The following is a 13,750-nucleotide window of genomic DNA, read 5'->3' on the forward strand; positions in this document are numbered from 1 at the left end:
TTCTCTCTCTCTCTGTCTCTCTCTCTCTCTCTGTCTTCTCTCTCTCTCTCTGTCTCTCTCTCTCTCTCTCTCTCTGTCTCTCTCTCTCTCTGTCTCTCTCTCTCTCTGTCTCTCTCTCTCTCTGTCTCTCTCTCTCTCTGTCTCTCTCTCTCTCTGTCGTCTCTCTCTCTCTGTCTTCTCTCTCTGTCTCTCTCTGTCTCTCTCTCTCTCTGTCTCTCTCTCTCTGTCTCTCTCTCTCTGTCTCTCCTCTCTGTCTCTCTCTCTCTGTCTCTCTCTCTCTGTCTCTCTCTCTCTTGTCTCTCTCTCTCTGTCTCTCTCTCGTCTCTGTCTCTCTCTCTCTCCCTCTCTCTCCTCTGTCTCTCTCTCTCTCTCTGTCTCTCTCTCTCTCTCTCTGTCTCTCTCTCTCTCTCTCCTTCTCTCTCTCTCTCTCTCTCTCTCTCTCTCTCTCTGTCTCTCTGTCTCTCTTTCTCGTAGAGCAAATACCAACAATGCCTTCTGTGCTCCCTAGCAAATCAGGCTTTTCCAGACTCTGTCTCATTCTCTTTGCCTCTTCTGGATGGTCTATATTTTCCCTGAAGGGCGATACACCGAACTGGGCACACCAGTCCAGGTGAAGTCTTATAAACCCAGAGTGGAAAGGAAAGATGACTCTTATCCTCACAGGCTAGCCTCTCCCCTGACTTGCCGCCTTCTTTTATAACAGCAGAAATATTCCAATTACGTCTATTTTTTTTCATGAACAACACATCTCCATTCACTCGTGTTCTTCCACCCCAGCCCTATCAGTGCAACACCAAGTCACCTAACAGTTTAGCAGCTTTTCTTTGTAGCCATTTCAATCACCTTGCTTTACAGTTCGAGTCAGCTGTCTTGAGTGTTCTGGATGACTAATCAAGTTAAGATTTCCTGATACCTCTTGAAAATACCTCACTTGATCTCACTTAAGACTCCTCCTTCATAGGTGCATTAGTAGCACAGAATTCCTGTTTGATCAATTGGCACACACAGATCACAGCAGTGTCTAAATATGTTTAGTTTCCAACACAGTTACCCAGTGAAATTTTCTCTGAAACAAAATTTAGATGCATTATTTTGTGTCTAGTAAAGTTCCCATAATACCATTACTTCTACTGACTAAGAATAATTTTTTTAATACATGACATCCCCTCTCCCCAAAGGAAAAAGCAGCTTCAACAGGTAAAGGAAGGTATGTGGAACACTTATCTTCCCTAAATACTTCTCCCTTTACGTTTTATGGGAATGGGATGAAATTTTGTGAAATGCTCATCTATCAGAAGCAACGCAACGGGCAAATAGTTACTGGGGAAAACGAACAGTGTAAATGGCTGAAAGTTAATGGAGATTTTCAGCCACCAAGTTCCAATTAGTTCAGATATGCGGTCCTCTGATTTTTCATTTTAATTCTGAATTAAAGCTCAAAAACTTAACTAGAATCCTGGTATTAAATCAGATTTCGAGTGGTAAATAATACTTCAAAGAATGCGAGTCCTTAATGTTTCTTGCAAAGACTGTGATCACTGCTCTGATTTACTGGTATAATTTACAGCCCATTAAGTAAGTACCCTTTTTTCCAGCATTTCAAGCTTTGTACTTTTCCAAAATGATGAAAAGCAAAATAGCAAGTAAGGAACAATAACCCTTGTTACCTGTTGTTCAAGTAGAAAATCAAACTATTGTATCCATGGTATACAACCCCCTCCCCCCAAATATGAGAACTCTTAGCCAAAGTCCTATTCTGTACTTAAAAACTGGTCATGAAGTATATGCCTTATATATCTTAGTTTCTAATTAAAAAATTAAAGCCTTTAATGTTCTAACCAATTTCGACTTTACCAAATTAACAGCACTATCAGGAATCACTGTGCATTAGTCTGCAGGGCTGGTAAAAAAGTATTAGATTGCAGGTGCATATAAATGTAGGTGGGAAGTTAAGGATAGAAATACAGCTTATTTCAAAATACCGTTAGAATGACCAGACACCTCACATAGCAGCAGACACGCCTACAACCATACGGTCTGGGATTTATAGCTGCAAGGAAGAAATATATATTTTTTGAGTGCAGAGTTACATTATTCTTGTGCTTGCCTAACAGTTTCAGATCAATTCTCTCTCTCAAAACAAATATAAATTCTTTACATTCTGCATATTCATTGGCTGTAAACCTACCAGTTCCAGTGTGCAATTATCAGTGTGGGTTTTCCTGAAGGTCCACTAATTTTTAAGACCTAGTTAAGCACACGTCCACACAAGCAGCTCTCCAACAAAGACACACCTTCATTCTTCAACACAGAACAGGTAAGATGGCATAAGATTTATTAATGTTTTCTTTTACTAAGGCACATGACGTATAGAAATACTGAGGTACAAAAATGCAGTTTTCCTGCATGTGAGATTTAAAACCCCATTTTGACAAAGATGAGCTACATGTCTTCTGCTCAGAACATTCAGCTTTTAGCCATTTTTTTCTTTTGTACCAGTTCAACAAGCAACTTGTATCTTGCTATACACTCCTCCTAAAAGGAAAAACAGAAGTGTTAAAGTTTGGCATTTTAGTATTGCTGTAACTCTATACATGCTACCTCATTCTAGAGGAAGAGCTAGGTTCTGGGGTTGTGTGGGGTTTCGGGGGGTCCTTTTTTAAAGTTTCACACTAAATTTCAGAAGGAGAATCTACATCTAGTGAAGAACGGATTAGAAAAATGAACTTGCAATTTACATTTCTCTCTTTAAAGAGCACACGAACCCAAGGAGAGTTGCCTCGTACTTCCTGACAACGACTGTAAAAGCAGTTATTAAACAGTCGCACTGTAAGATCTATTTCAGAACTGTTACTCTGTGGGAGCCACGCTGCAGGTCGGTTAAGGCAAGCCTTTACGGTCACTAACACAGCTCCTCCCGACACCAGATACTGCTGAAGAGCTCCAGAGCCACAGAAACCCTCAAATCCCCCACCTGCGCTTCCTGCTCTCACACTGTGTTTGGCACAAATAAAACGATTTTTCTGCAGCTACAATGACTGAAGCAAGCAAACTATCACAACTATTACAAAATCTAGCACAGACCAACTACATCAATGACAACACTATTTTAAAAAGATTATACTTACAAAAAGAACATTAGATTGATTATTGAGCATTTAACACTTGGAGATGGATTACTTATTTTGTTTGTTCATTGAGATGGGTTGAGAAAGGTATTGTAAAAGTGTAAGCAAAGTGGCTCACCACATTTGGTTACTAACTTTGAATCAAAATTTGTTTTAAAATCTAATTTGTCCTGCAATGGAAGATCTGAAAGGCAGAGGAGATGTAGGTGTTTTAAATGAAACTGGAGGTATTTCAACATCTTCTGTAACAGGTCAAACAAACCAAATTAAATAAAAAGGCATTTTAAATAAAACCAACAAACATGATAGTGACGCTCTTTAGGTCAGTTATGTCTGGACTGATAGGCCAAGTAAAAACCTTCACCTTCTGCAGGGACCATCAGTTCTTAAAATAATCACAAATTGGTAAAAAATACGTTTCCCCTCAATTTATACTACAGTTCAAACAAACCCTAAGCATACCTTGCTTTTTCCAGGAACATACTTTGCTATTTTATCCCAGCGATCCGATGTTCCCTTTGGATACTGCTGCAAGGCCGTTTCAAGAAGTTTCTGTTGATTTTGAGTCCACAGCTCTTCTGGGGCACGGCTTTTCTCTCTCTTTCTGCTCTCATCATCACTCTCTTCCTCTTGCTCGGTGTTATCAAAATCTTTCTGGCGTCTTCCTCTGCCTTTCTCTTCTGGTACCTCTTTCATTGCTGGTTGAGCCATTTCAGGTGCTTTGACAATTTTTCGCTTGCGGTGTCTAGTTTCACTCACTGTGGTCTCCTTTTGATCTACTTGGACATCCACCTGCTCTGGGATACGATCATAGTTCCCCTCCTCCTCTTCCTCCTCCCTTTCTCGCTGAGTGATTATGTGGTCCGGCAAATTCACATTGACTTTGACGTTCGTGGAATTCTGGGCCAGTGTTTTAAGCTCAGAGAGCCTAATGATACCTGTAGGAAGCATTGTTGTTACACTTCCAAAAAAATAAAACAAACCACAAACAAGCAGGGAACTGCCCACAAATAAAAGGTACCCAGAACAGTGCAGAGAGGAGAAAAAGCTCTTCTGGATTAAGAGCTTAAGGAAAATGCTTATTGAGTAATCGAGGTATTTGTTATGAAGCAATGAACTTGCCCATTATGACCTTACCTGGTATATGTGAAGTACCAGTAAATTACCACAGTGACACAAACAAACAGAACAGAACAGCCTGAATAAACGAACAAAACCCACAATAAATTAAGAAAGGCTGGGAGGATGTAGCTAAAGGGAAACATTCCCTCAGAACACCCATCAGCTTGTCTCTTTGCTCAAAGTAAAGCAAAGTTGCAGCAGTCTCTGCAAAACACTCTGAAAGGTACAAAATGCCCTTGTCCTTGCAGAGCTAGAATCCCATTACAGTGATTTTTACAGGCATCAGTGGAGATCTGGTAGCACACACCTGGTGTATGTGTAACAGAATCCTTCATCTGTTTGGCTTTCATGGTAACCTGCATGAAAACAACAAAAAAAGGACTATTAAAAAAAATTACATTTTTGGGGCTACTGAAGAATTCATCAGTAGCTTACTGTGAAATACCAACACTGAATGTACATTAAATACAGCAAGGCTGATGTTCTGCTGCTGCCTTTGTTTACATATGGATCCAAACTGGCAAAAATAACTCTAGACTTTGTCCTTTCTAGAACACTCCTAGCTTATTAAAATAATGTACGCAGTGCTATACATTTCTATTGCTATCACCGTAATACATGACAGTTACTGTTCGAATTTTATTTTCTTTCATCGTTAAACCCTAATTTGCTAAAACACCACAAGGAGAGAGGGGAAAAAGGGAACAAGTGAGTTACGCTCTCTATATTAGTTTCTCAACACTGAACAAAAGAACAAAATAACCCACGTACGTCCAGATGATGAAGCACGCTAATGGACAGGCATTCAGTCCCAAAATAAAACCTAACAGTTCGACTGCCAAAGATCAGCAAAGACACCTCCTAAGTTCTGATATTTCAGCAAAAAAGTTAATTACTGAGAATTCAGAGGATGGAGAGCTGCCTGCTCCAAACTCTCCATGTCTATCAAAACCCGTGTGCTGGGAGAAAAGTAACACCAGATTTATCATTTTCATTTTTACTCAAGTAAGGAAACAAACAGGCTTTCTCCCCACCCACAACAAGGAGCTTCCCCATCCCAAATTTCTGGGCCTCACAATAGATAACAAAGACAACAGGCTTCATTTAAAGTTAAGATCCTTTTAATCACTTAGCATCTGTGTTAAACCAAATGATCTACAGTCCAAAATCCAAGTACCACATAAAAGCATCTTAAAAGGTAGTACTCAAAGAAATATACACACTTCCTAATCACTGAAAATGTTTTATGACTACGAGATTTCAGTTTTAGTTTTTTTGAACATGAGGTCTTTGTGAAAAAGCTAGAAATTGAAATCAAGTAGTCTGAGCCACCCAAATCAAATAAAATGTAAACAGGCAACGTGCTGACTCAGAACCGACGCTACCTGGGATGGGTGACCTGCGCTTCCTGCTGTGTGAACCTGGGACTTCAGATGTTAACGTCCGTTTAGCGTAAGGCACTTGGTAATGTGCTGCCCAGAGCAAAAATAAAACCCACATCGCCTGAAGTCAGAAATTCCTCCATGTGGGATCATATTTACCCACAATCTGAATCATTCAGGCCTTCAGAGCCCCAGCATAGACCTCTGCCGTTTTAGCTAACTCATGTCAACAGCAGCAATTATCCTCTACGCAGAGCAGCACCGGAGAGCAAACCTGCTGGGGGGCTGTACAGCTATTTGCTGGAAGAAAAAGAAAGTGTAAGAATTCATTATTTTTGTTCTGTGACAAGACTCATAAGTGAGTAGTTATGAGTTAAAAGTCAGTTAAAATACTTTGGTACCATCTGCTTCTCAACTAGCCTGTTTGGTTCCTCCCACCTCCCTTTCTGTCCATGAAATTGCAAGACTTTTAGCTTTAAAAATCAGCAAGTGCTGGATCTCCTTAACGAAATGACAGCAAGACTCGTCAAGGGAAAGTTGCCTATCTTCCCTGTAAGTTAAGCCTCCTTTTCTGGGATGGTTAAGTTTAAATGAAAGCTCAGTGAACAAGAAAATCTCAACTCTAACCAAATACTTTATCCAGAGGTAAACATCTGGCATAGGAAACTCCAGTTTCTACTGCTGCAGTATGAGAAAGTTTTAACCATTCAAAGAGAAATCTCGGAACACCAACACAGACAGTTTTAAGTAGCACTAACAGTTCTGTCTGTGATATGTGTGATCCTGACTTTGAAACAACAGGATGGATCCTCCTTGAAACCGGTGATCCGCTAATAGAAATTGTCTTCCTTGAAGAGTTCATAGTCTAAAATGATCCAAATTAAAATGTTCATGCTCCATTTGCATTATTAGCCCAGTGTCCGCAGAGAGCCAATGCTTTAAAAGGCTGAGTGGAGGGGAATCCATTCTTGACTGCTGAACAGAATGGGTCCTCAGCGGTGTCCTGCTCTGCATCTCTTAAACAGAAATTGTTATATAAACCAGATTATAACAGATTATTTTGAAAAGCGTGAGAAGAACTTGTCATGCAGACAAGTAGCTGCTCCCTTAGAGCTTATTGTAATGATGCAGTGGATTCGCTGCGAATGTGACAGTGCATTATCTATCTATGTTCACGTATTCCAGAAAACTGTTTCTAAACCATTTTGCTATTTTTAAAGTACTGCTTTCAAAGGTTTACAGCCTACTCATAAGGCCAAGAAGGCAGGAAAGAGAGAGAAAAAAAGATTCCCTGAACAAAATAATAAAGAATAAATTGCAAGCAAAGACAAAGACAGGTATACCGAGCTGCTGCCTCAATGCCAACGTTCACTTTTCTCTGCATTGAACGTTGATGTTTTTGGAGGTTGGCAGTTACCATTTTATCTTTCAGACTGAGACTACACATGCAACAAACTTTGCATGGGAACTGGCGCAAATCAATATGCTGGATTCAAGTTTCGTTTACAAGACAGACATTCCCAGATTAGGTTAGTGTAGGTATCCCATCATGGATATAAATTTTGCTGCATATTGCATTTAATTGAATTGGAATCTAAACAAGCCCTCTCCACTACAACAGTGAAGGATTTTGGTTTATTCCTAGATACTAATGGCATTTCACATTTTCCCCTACATGCAAGAAGTTCAGAAGTAACAGGCTTGCCAGAGGTTATCTTATTTCGGATAACTTTAACCATGACGACTCAGTGAACCCAGACGGAGCATTTGCAGTAAGTTACTCCATTTATCGCAGCTAGTTTTTCCAAGACTTTCTCTTTTGAGGGCATTATGCTATCTGTCCATATTTTGATGGACTTTCAATTTGAACATTCACCAGGTAAGCTGGAAATAACTCTGTGTATGGCTTAGATACTGAAAATCTACAATTCCAAACGCGGAACAAGCACCTTCAGTTGATACAAGCTTGACAACTCATCAAGCTTCTTACAGCTTTACTATTATCATTCACAGGTTACACAAGAAGATTATTTGTCTATTCTCTTTTGGCCAGCTTTCTTCTTCATACAGATGATTTTGCAAGTCCTTTTCCAGGTGCTATGTATGGTTCATGTTTACTCCAGCTCTGTTCACTTAGAGTTCAGGTATCACTTATTTAGACCGAAGATTTATTTGTCCATCCGCTTCAAATGTCATTGCTGTTAAAGGTGCTGACACAGGGCAAGAATCATAACTTGTCAGTATTAAACTACTGAGGATTATTAGGAATCCAACCTATGGAACATATGAAATTGTATTTCAGTTTGATCTGTTTGAGTTTAATCATTGCTTTTGCCACTCAAATTTGCAGACTCTTTGCCAGTTCCTCCATGCTTTCTGACATCCGTAAGATCAATTTAAATTTCCTCTCCAGTGGTGAGTAGTGTAATCTACTAGCTAGTTCTTAATAGTGATTAAAAAAAAAAAAAAAAAATCACTAAGCTGCACAACAGAAGTTGCTCCATTGCTTTCTCTACTCAATTTCTTATCATAGCTTGCTTACAATATTAGTTTTTCATTAGGTAACAGACCACATACTTGTAAATACTGTTATTCAAAGTATGAAGCAGTTGCGGAATTACTCTTCTAGTTATTATTGTTGACTGTTCCTGAATAATGCTTTAAAATTACAGTTTCCACGTATATTAAATTATGAGTTTTATCATGACTGTGGAAACTTGTGCTAAAAGCCTGCTGTTACTGACAACAGCTTTCAGCAGAGCATTAGCCAGCCCTCAAGAGATCCTGGATCTGGGGACACCTTAAATAATAAGGATCAAGACTGTGAAATTGATTTAAAACAGAAGAGGGCAGATCTCATATTCCTGCAAGTATTTGTACTGCTGAACAGACACACTGCATTATTTTATAGGACTCAACTTCAAACATTGCTGTTTCTATGCCCAAATAACCTAGGGCATCCCTGTAGCGCAGCAGGGATAACAGAAGTCACACACAAAGTCAGGTAACCACATGCACAGTGAAACAGATTTTCTTAGACAGAGAAAGATGACCAAAAAAACATTAAATAATGCTGGATGCAAGCAATCAAATTGCTGAAGTAGAAATCAAACCCTCTTACTACGGGACCTACAGAAAGAAGCCACAGGAACAGTTTGCTTCTGAGAACTCCCTCCTGAATTCAGTTTCAATAGCTTTTCAGCTACAAAAAGATTTTATTGAAAGCAAGTGGGATTAATGGGATGATTTTATGCGATGAAAGCCAGAGAGAGCTAGTTTCCTCCTGTACTCCTGACAATTAGTCCAGATCACAACACTAGCTGCTACTCAACAAGACACCTGGCAGTAAAAACATTCTTCATCATGACCATCCAGATGTTAAAATCTCTTGTTACCCTGGACACCTGCCACCTCTTTCAGATGGGACAATCGATGAGATTCAATATTCAGAGATATATGGGAGAGAAAAAAAAATATTATTCAGTGTCAGCTTAAAAGACTCTCGGTAGCACAGGCAAAAGCGAATTTTGCTGTATCACATGAATGAGAGGCTACTTTTCATCCTGCAGAGAAGGCAGGCATAAAAAAAGCACAAAATTGTGCCAGACCTAGAGGGAAAACTCTGTAAAGTCAGGTACAGCGATCCTACTGATGCTAAACAGAGAGAAACAGCCCTTTGGCAGAAGATGAAGAGCAATTCTCCATTCCACAGCAGCAGCCACCAGCTCATCCCTTCAGCTGACCCCTCCAGCACCATGACCTGCCCAGCTTCACAGGGCACACACCACCGGGGCTTTGAAGGCTCTGCTATTTTTGCAGATTTCCTGGCAATCTTCTGTGGGCAACGATCTACCTTCCTTCTCTGAATAAGATACTACTTTGATTAGGATTGCATTAGATAATTACAGAAGGACAAACTTCTCGGGTTCTGACAACATTCTGAGAAAATAATGTAGGGTTTGTAGAGGAAGAAATAACCCACGTCACTTGGCTTCCCAAATGTATATAACCTTCTGGCAAGGAACGATAATGTGTTATTGTGCTACTGAAAACTGGAGGTTCTGAAAAAAATGTTTACTACTCCTAGCATCTTTCTGAGCAAAAGTTCTCTATATATTTACTAAAGTTGCCACAGTTTCTCAGCATCAACTATCAGAAATTTGCTGACCCAAATGTGTTCTGTTCACCTAGTTGTTATCTGCCTGCATGTTCTCTGTCTAGTTATGTTGTGCAAAAATGCCAAGATCTGGGGAATTACGGAAAAAAATAATGTGGAGCCAGCCTGTGAGTAGTTGAGGCTAATATGTAGCAATGAGGAATTTTTTGAATCTCTGAGACTAATTTGAGTTATAATCACATTTTCCTCATAAAGGAAAACCAGACACAGAAGGATGTTAATGCCTTCCCGGCTTTGTCAAAGTAGTAGTTTTTTGCAGATCTACCCTTCCAGAACAACACAGAATAAATTGCCAAATTTGAAGTCTTCCTCTTATAACCAAAATACTGCCTGCTGCACTGAGTTGTTCTTCCAGTCCAGACCTAAATAGCTTTTTCATAGCAACCACTGTTGTATCAAACTGTTTGACTCAAGTCAGACAACAATAATGACCCATTTCTTTATATTCACGTAGCAGACTCAAAATCTGTTGCTTTATAAACTGCCTTCCCTCACATATGCTAAAAGGGCTGCTAAAATTGTCTTCCAGTGTTAACAGACTGGTGAAACTTCAAATACTGAAGCACCAAGCCAAATCATTCTCCATTTTTGCAGGTATCCTAATTTGCAACTTACTAGATCTCTTGAAGTATTTCAAATCAGAAGGTGCACCTTTGTTTCGGCAGTAGTTATAACAGTTTGCTTAGTAGATTGTTACTGACTTTCCCAAAAGTATGTAACATAACTAGTCTTCATTCACAGTATAAATTACACGTTGAATTTAATGCTAACACAGCAAATGAGTATTTTAAGGACAATGTGCTTTTATTCTTGAAAGAACTAAGAAACACGTTACAAATTTAACTAAATTTGCTTAGACTAACTGGTTGTGGCCAGCAACAGTACAGTTTTCTTAGGGACTTTGAAGCAGTGTGTGATTCTGAACTTTGCCACAGCAGACAGAGAAGAGGTAGCTACCCTAAAACAACTGTAGGTTTAATTATAAGGCAGTTTAAAATGTGGACTAAATCACCAGATGTAGAACACACACTAGCCTCTCTCCAGTTTAAGTGCCGAAATTGTTAATTTAAAGCAGCAGAAGGATTGCTCCTTTTTTCAAGACACAGAAAGAGGATGAACTCAGCAACTAGAATTGTCATGATGTTGAAGACTTCATGCTATGCTGCTTTTTTTTTTTTTTTTTTCTTTCTTCAGTTAAAAATCCATGTTTGAAAGTCTTTATCTCAATACTATGGGCACTCATGTCAGAGAAGAGTTTGGCTCAAATGCCCATTGCAACAACTGCTTGGACATCTTGTTTCATGACCGTTAATGAAAAATGCATTACCTTTCCCAAGAGTCAGAAGATTTAAATTCTGCAATGGAATTCAAGCCCAGCTCACCACGATGTATGTGGGACATTACATTAATTCAAGCCACTCTGAAGCTGCAGCATCACTGGCTTGACCACCCAAAAGCCATCTACTTGAAGTTGGTGTCCCACTGCCTTCTGTAAAAAACGTTCTCCTCTAAGTGAGAAGAATGCTCTGGTCACGCTTTATGAGAAGGAAATCAATCTGTTTTGCATTTAGGTATAAGATGCATTGTGCTGCCCAATTCTATAAAAACTCTAGGACTGCACAGAAGAAAACTTTGTACAATGAGGGAACTGTAAACGGCAACCACCTTTTCCTCCCCTCTGAGTATCAAAAGACACATTCTGGTGTGTCTGTGGGATCAGACAGGTGTTTCGAAGATTTCACTCTCAGTTTGAGGGATCTACGTGATCTACATACGATCTAAATCCCATCTTAGATATTCACAACCTCTTCTGGACCTTGATCCAGAGCTAGGTCTTTATACTTCAATAAGCAACTGGAAGAACTATTGATTACATAAATATATGCAAGCTGCTAAGGGTGAATGTTTCAGAATAACCACAACTGGAGAGCACAGTAACTGAGTTAACACAGGCATAGTATGCAAAATGAAACGTAAAACACACTTAGGAGAACAACCTCCAGAAGCAAAAACAACTAATAATGAACTTTTTACATATGGATCATTTGTCATACAGATATTTTCTTGCTGGCAAGGCAATAAGCTTGCATTTGTCAAAAATAAGAGATCTATTTTAGAATGGCACATAAAGTACAATGACTATGACTCACGCAGTTGGACTCAAAGGCTGAAACTCCTCCTTGGACATACAAGAGATACCACAAAATAAGCCCCCAGCCCCCCCACCCCCCACCCCGCTTTCAGGTTTCATGATAATTCAGAATGTCTGCTCAAATACAGCCACCTGTCTATGGTTTTGCTGTCTACCTCAGCATTTTTCTACACAGGCAGCAAATCCCAATCAGTCTGGTTTTGCAACACAAATGCATGGGATTAGTGACTCCAAGAGCAAACAGAGTCAGTCTAAATCCTGTATGACAAGTGAATGATATTACTTCACAAGTATGAAATCTGAGATTTCTTTGCCTTTAACTTAAAAAACCTGTACGAAATAATCACATTAAAGTCTGTTTGGCATGCCAGACAGCTTTTACTTCCTCTGTTATTTTTACAATTTGAATATCCTTTGTAGTTACTGAAATTAATTTATGCCTTTCTGCAAATTTTTTTTTAAACTTTTTATCTATAAAGGTAGGTATTGTCAAGTACAATATACTTCTGTAATTTCACATCTAAGTGCTTCTTCTCAATTTTTGAATTCAGCAAAAGCTGACAATCATTATAGAACTTCATAAGGCTTGGTATTTATCAAATCAAACAATCTAATTTTTGCAGAAATAGTAGTCTTGAAACTCCATTCTATTCATTATTTGTAGTATGTTACAGGGTGTTCACAGTGCTTAGGAAATTCAAACATAACTTTTTTACCTTGTCTTAAAAGGTCAATTATTTCCTTAAGTACTGGAGGGCAGGAATGAGAACTAACCCTGGAGCAACAAATTCAGCAAGGAAAATGGGTCAAAGAACAGATGTTTAGAGGATGACAGAGAGCAACGGTACAGGTAACCAGGTCAGCAGGCAGGAATCCCGATTGGAGTAAACTGAACTCCATTTCCCTTTTGTAATCAAAATACTTGAAAATCTAATTTATAATGCTAGCCAATTGCAATAAAAATGACTTAAAAATTCGTAGAAGCTTTCAGTTGTGAAAAAATAAGAATTCAACTGCTAAGCCAGCTGAAAATCATCTTTATGGAAAAAGGTTGCTGAATTCCCAATATGCACATACTAAAATGACAATTAGCAATTTAAATAATTAAACATACCAATAAAATGAGCACAACCACCTCATCTATTTTGGGTTGATTATTCATTGGCTGTTAAAAGAGGTCTTCCTGAACAGAGACAAGATAAACATATCCTATATTTAACATGACAAATGTTAAAGTAATAAGTCTTCTGACAGTATGTGTGCACCACAGCTGTAAGCTTAACCCAGCTCTGAGCTGAAAAGCATAGGAATATGTTGCAAAGATATTTATGCTGGTATCACATGAGGCAGCATAAATAGAAACAGTAGAGCTGAATGAGCTCAGGGGCACTACTGCATGGACATAGTCGTTTATTGATGGATTTTGGCTGGCACTCCTAGTAGCCTGCAGTAGATGTACCTGTTTGGATGGGGAATCTGGTAGTCATATCCCTATAATGGGCCTTATAGTAATCCTCATTTGTGCGGTATTTTGGGAAATGACAATTGACAAACTTAAATGTCTACCAGACTCCAATTTGAATAGTAGTAGAGAAAAAAAAAAAAAAACACTAAAAGAACACTTTGTTAGGAATTACTGAATTTAAGAACAGTCAAGCCAAGGTATATGCAACGATTACTAACCAACTATGGTGACTATCTGGCTTTAATTTGATGTTTTTAAAAATGAGTTCACACATGCTTCCAATTGTAGGGACGGTTTTGTTTCTTCCTCCTTTCCTCCTAGATA

General features: G+C 38.9%; 1 protein-coding gene across 1 annotated transcript in view; it reads right to left on the reverse strand.

Moving 5' to 3' along the window:
- Nucleotides 1-2,318: 2,318 nt before the first annotated feature.
- The window catches only part of DNAJC1 (DnaJ heat shock protein family (Hsp40) member C1), a 114,700-nt gene continuing 103,268 nt past the window's right edge, over nucleotides 2,319-13,750 (reverse strand). The window contains exons 10-12 of the mRNA XM_086466712.1: nucleotides 4,558-4,606; nucleotides 3,591-4,066; nucleotides 2,319-2,535 (exon numbers count right to left, since the gene is read on the reverse strand). Coding sequence (XP_086322838.1) covers nucleotides 2,467-2,535; nucleotides 3,591-4,066; nucleotides 4,558-4,606 — 594 coding nt within the window. The 3' untranslated portion in view covers nucleotides 2,319-2,466. The remainder of the gene's footprint in view (nucleotides 2,536-3,590; nucleotides 4,067-4,557; nucleotides 4,607-13,750) is intronic.

The sequence above is a fragment of the Leptosomus discolor genome, chromosome 6 (genome assembly GCF_034619465.1).
Source record: "Leptosomus discolor isolate bLepDis1 chromosome 6, bLepDis1.hap2, whole genome shotgun sequence".
NCBI classification, from domain to species: Eukaryota; Metazoa; Chordata; class Aves; order Leptosomiformes; family Leptosomidae; genus Leptosomus; species Leptosomus discolor.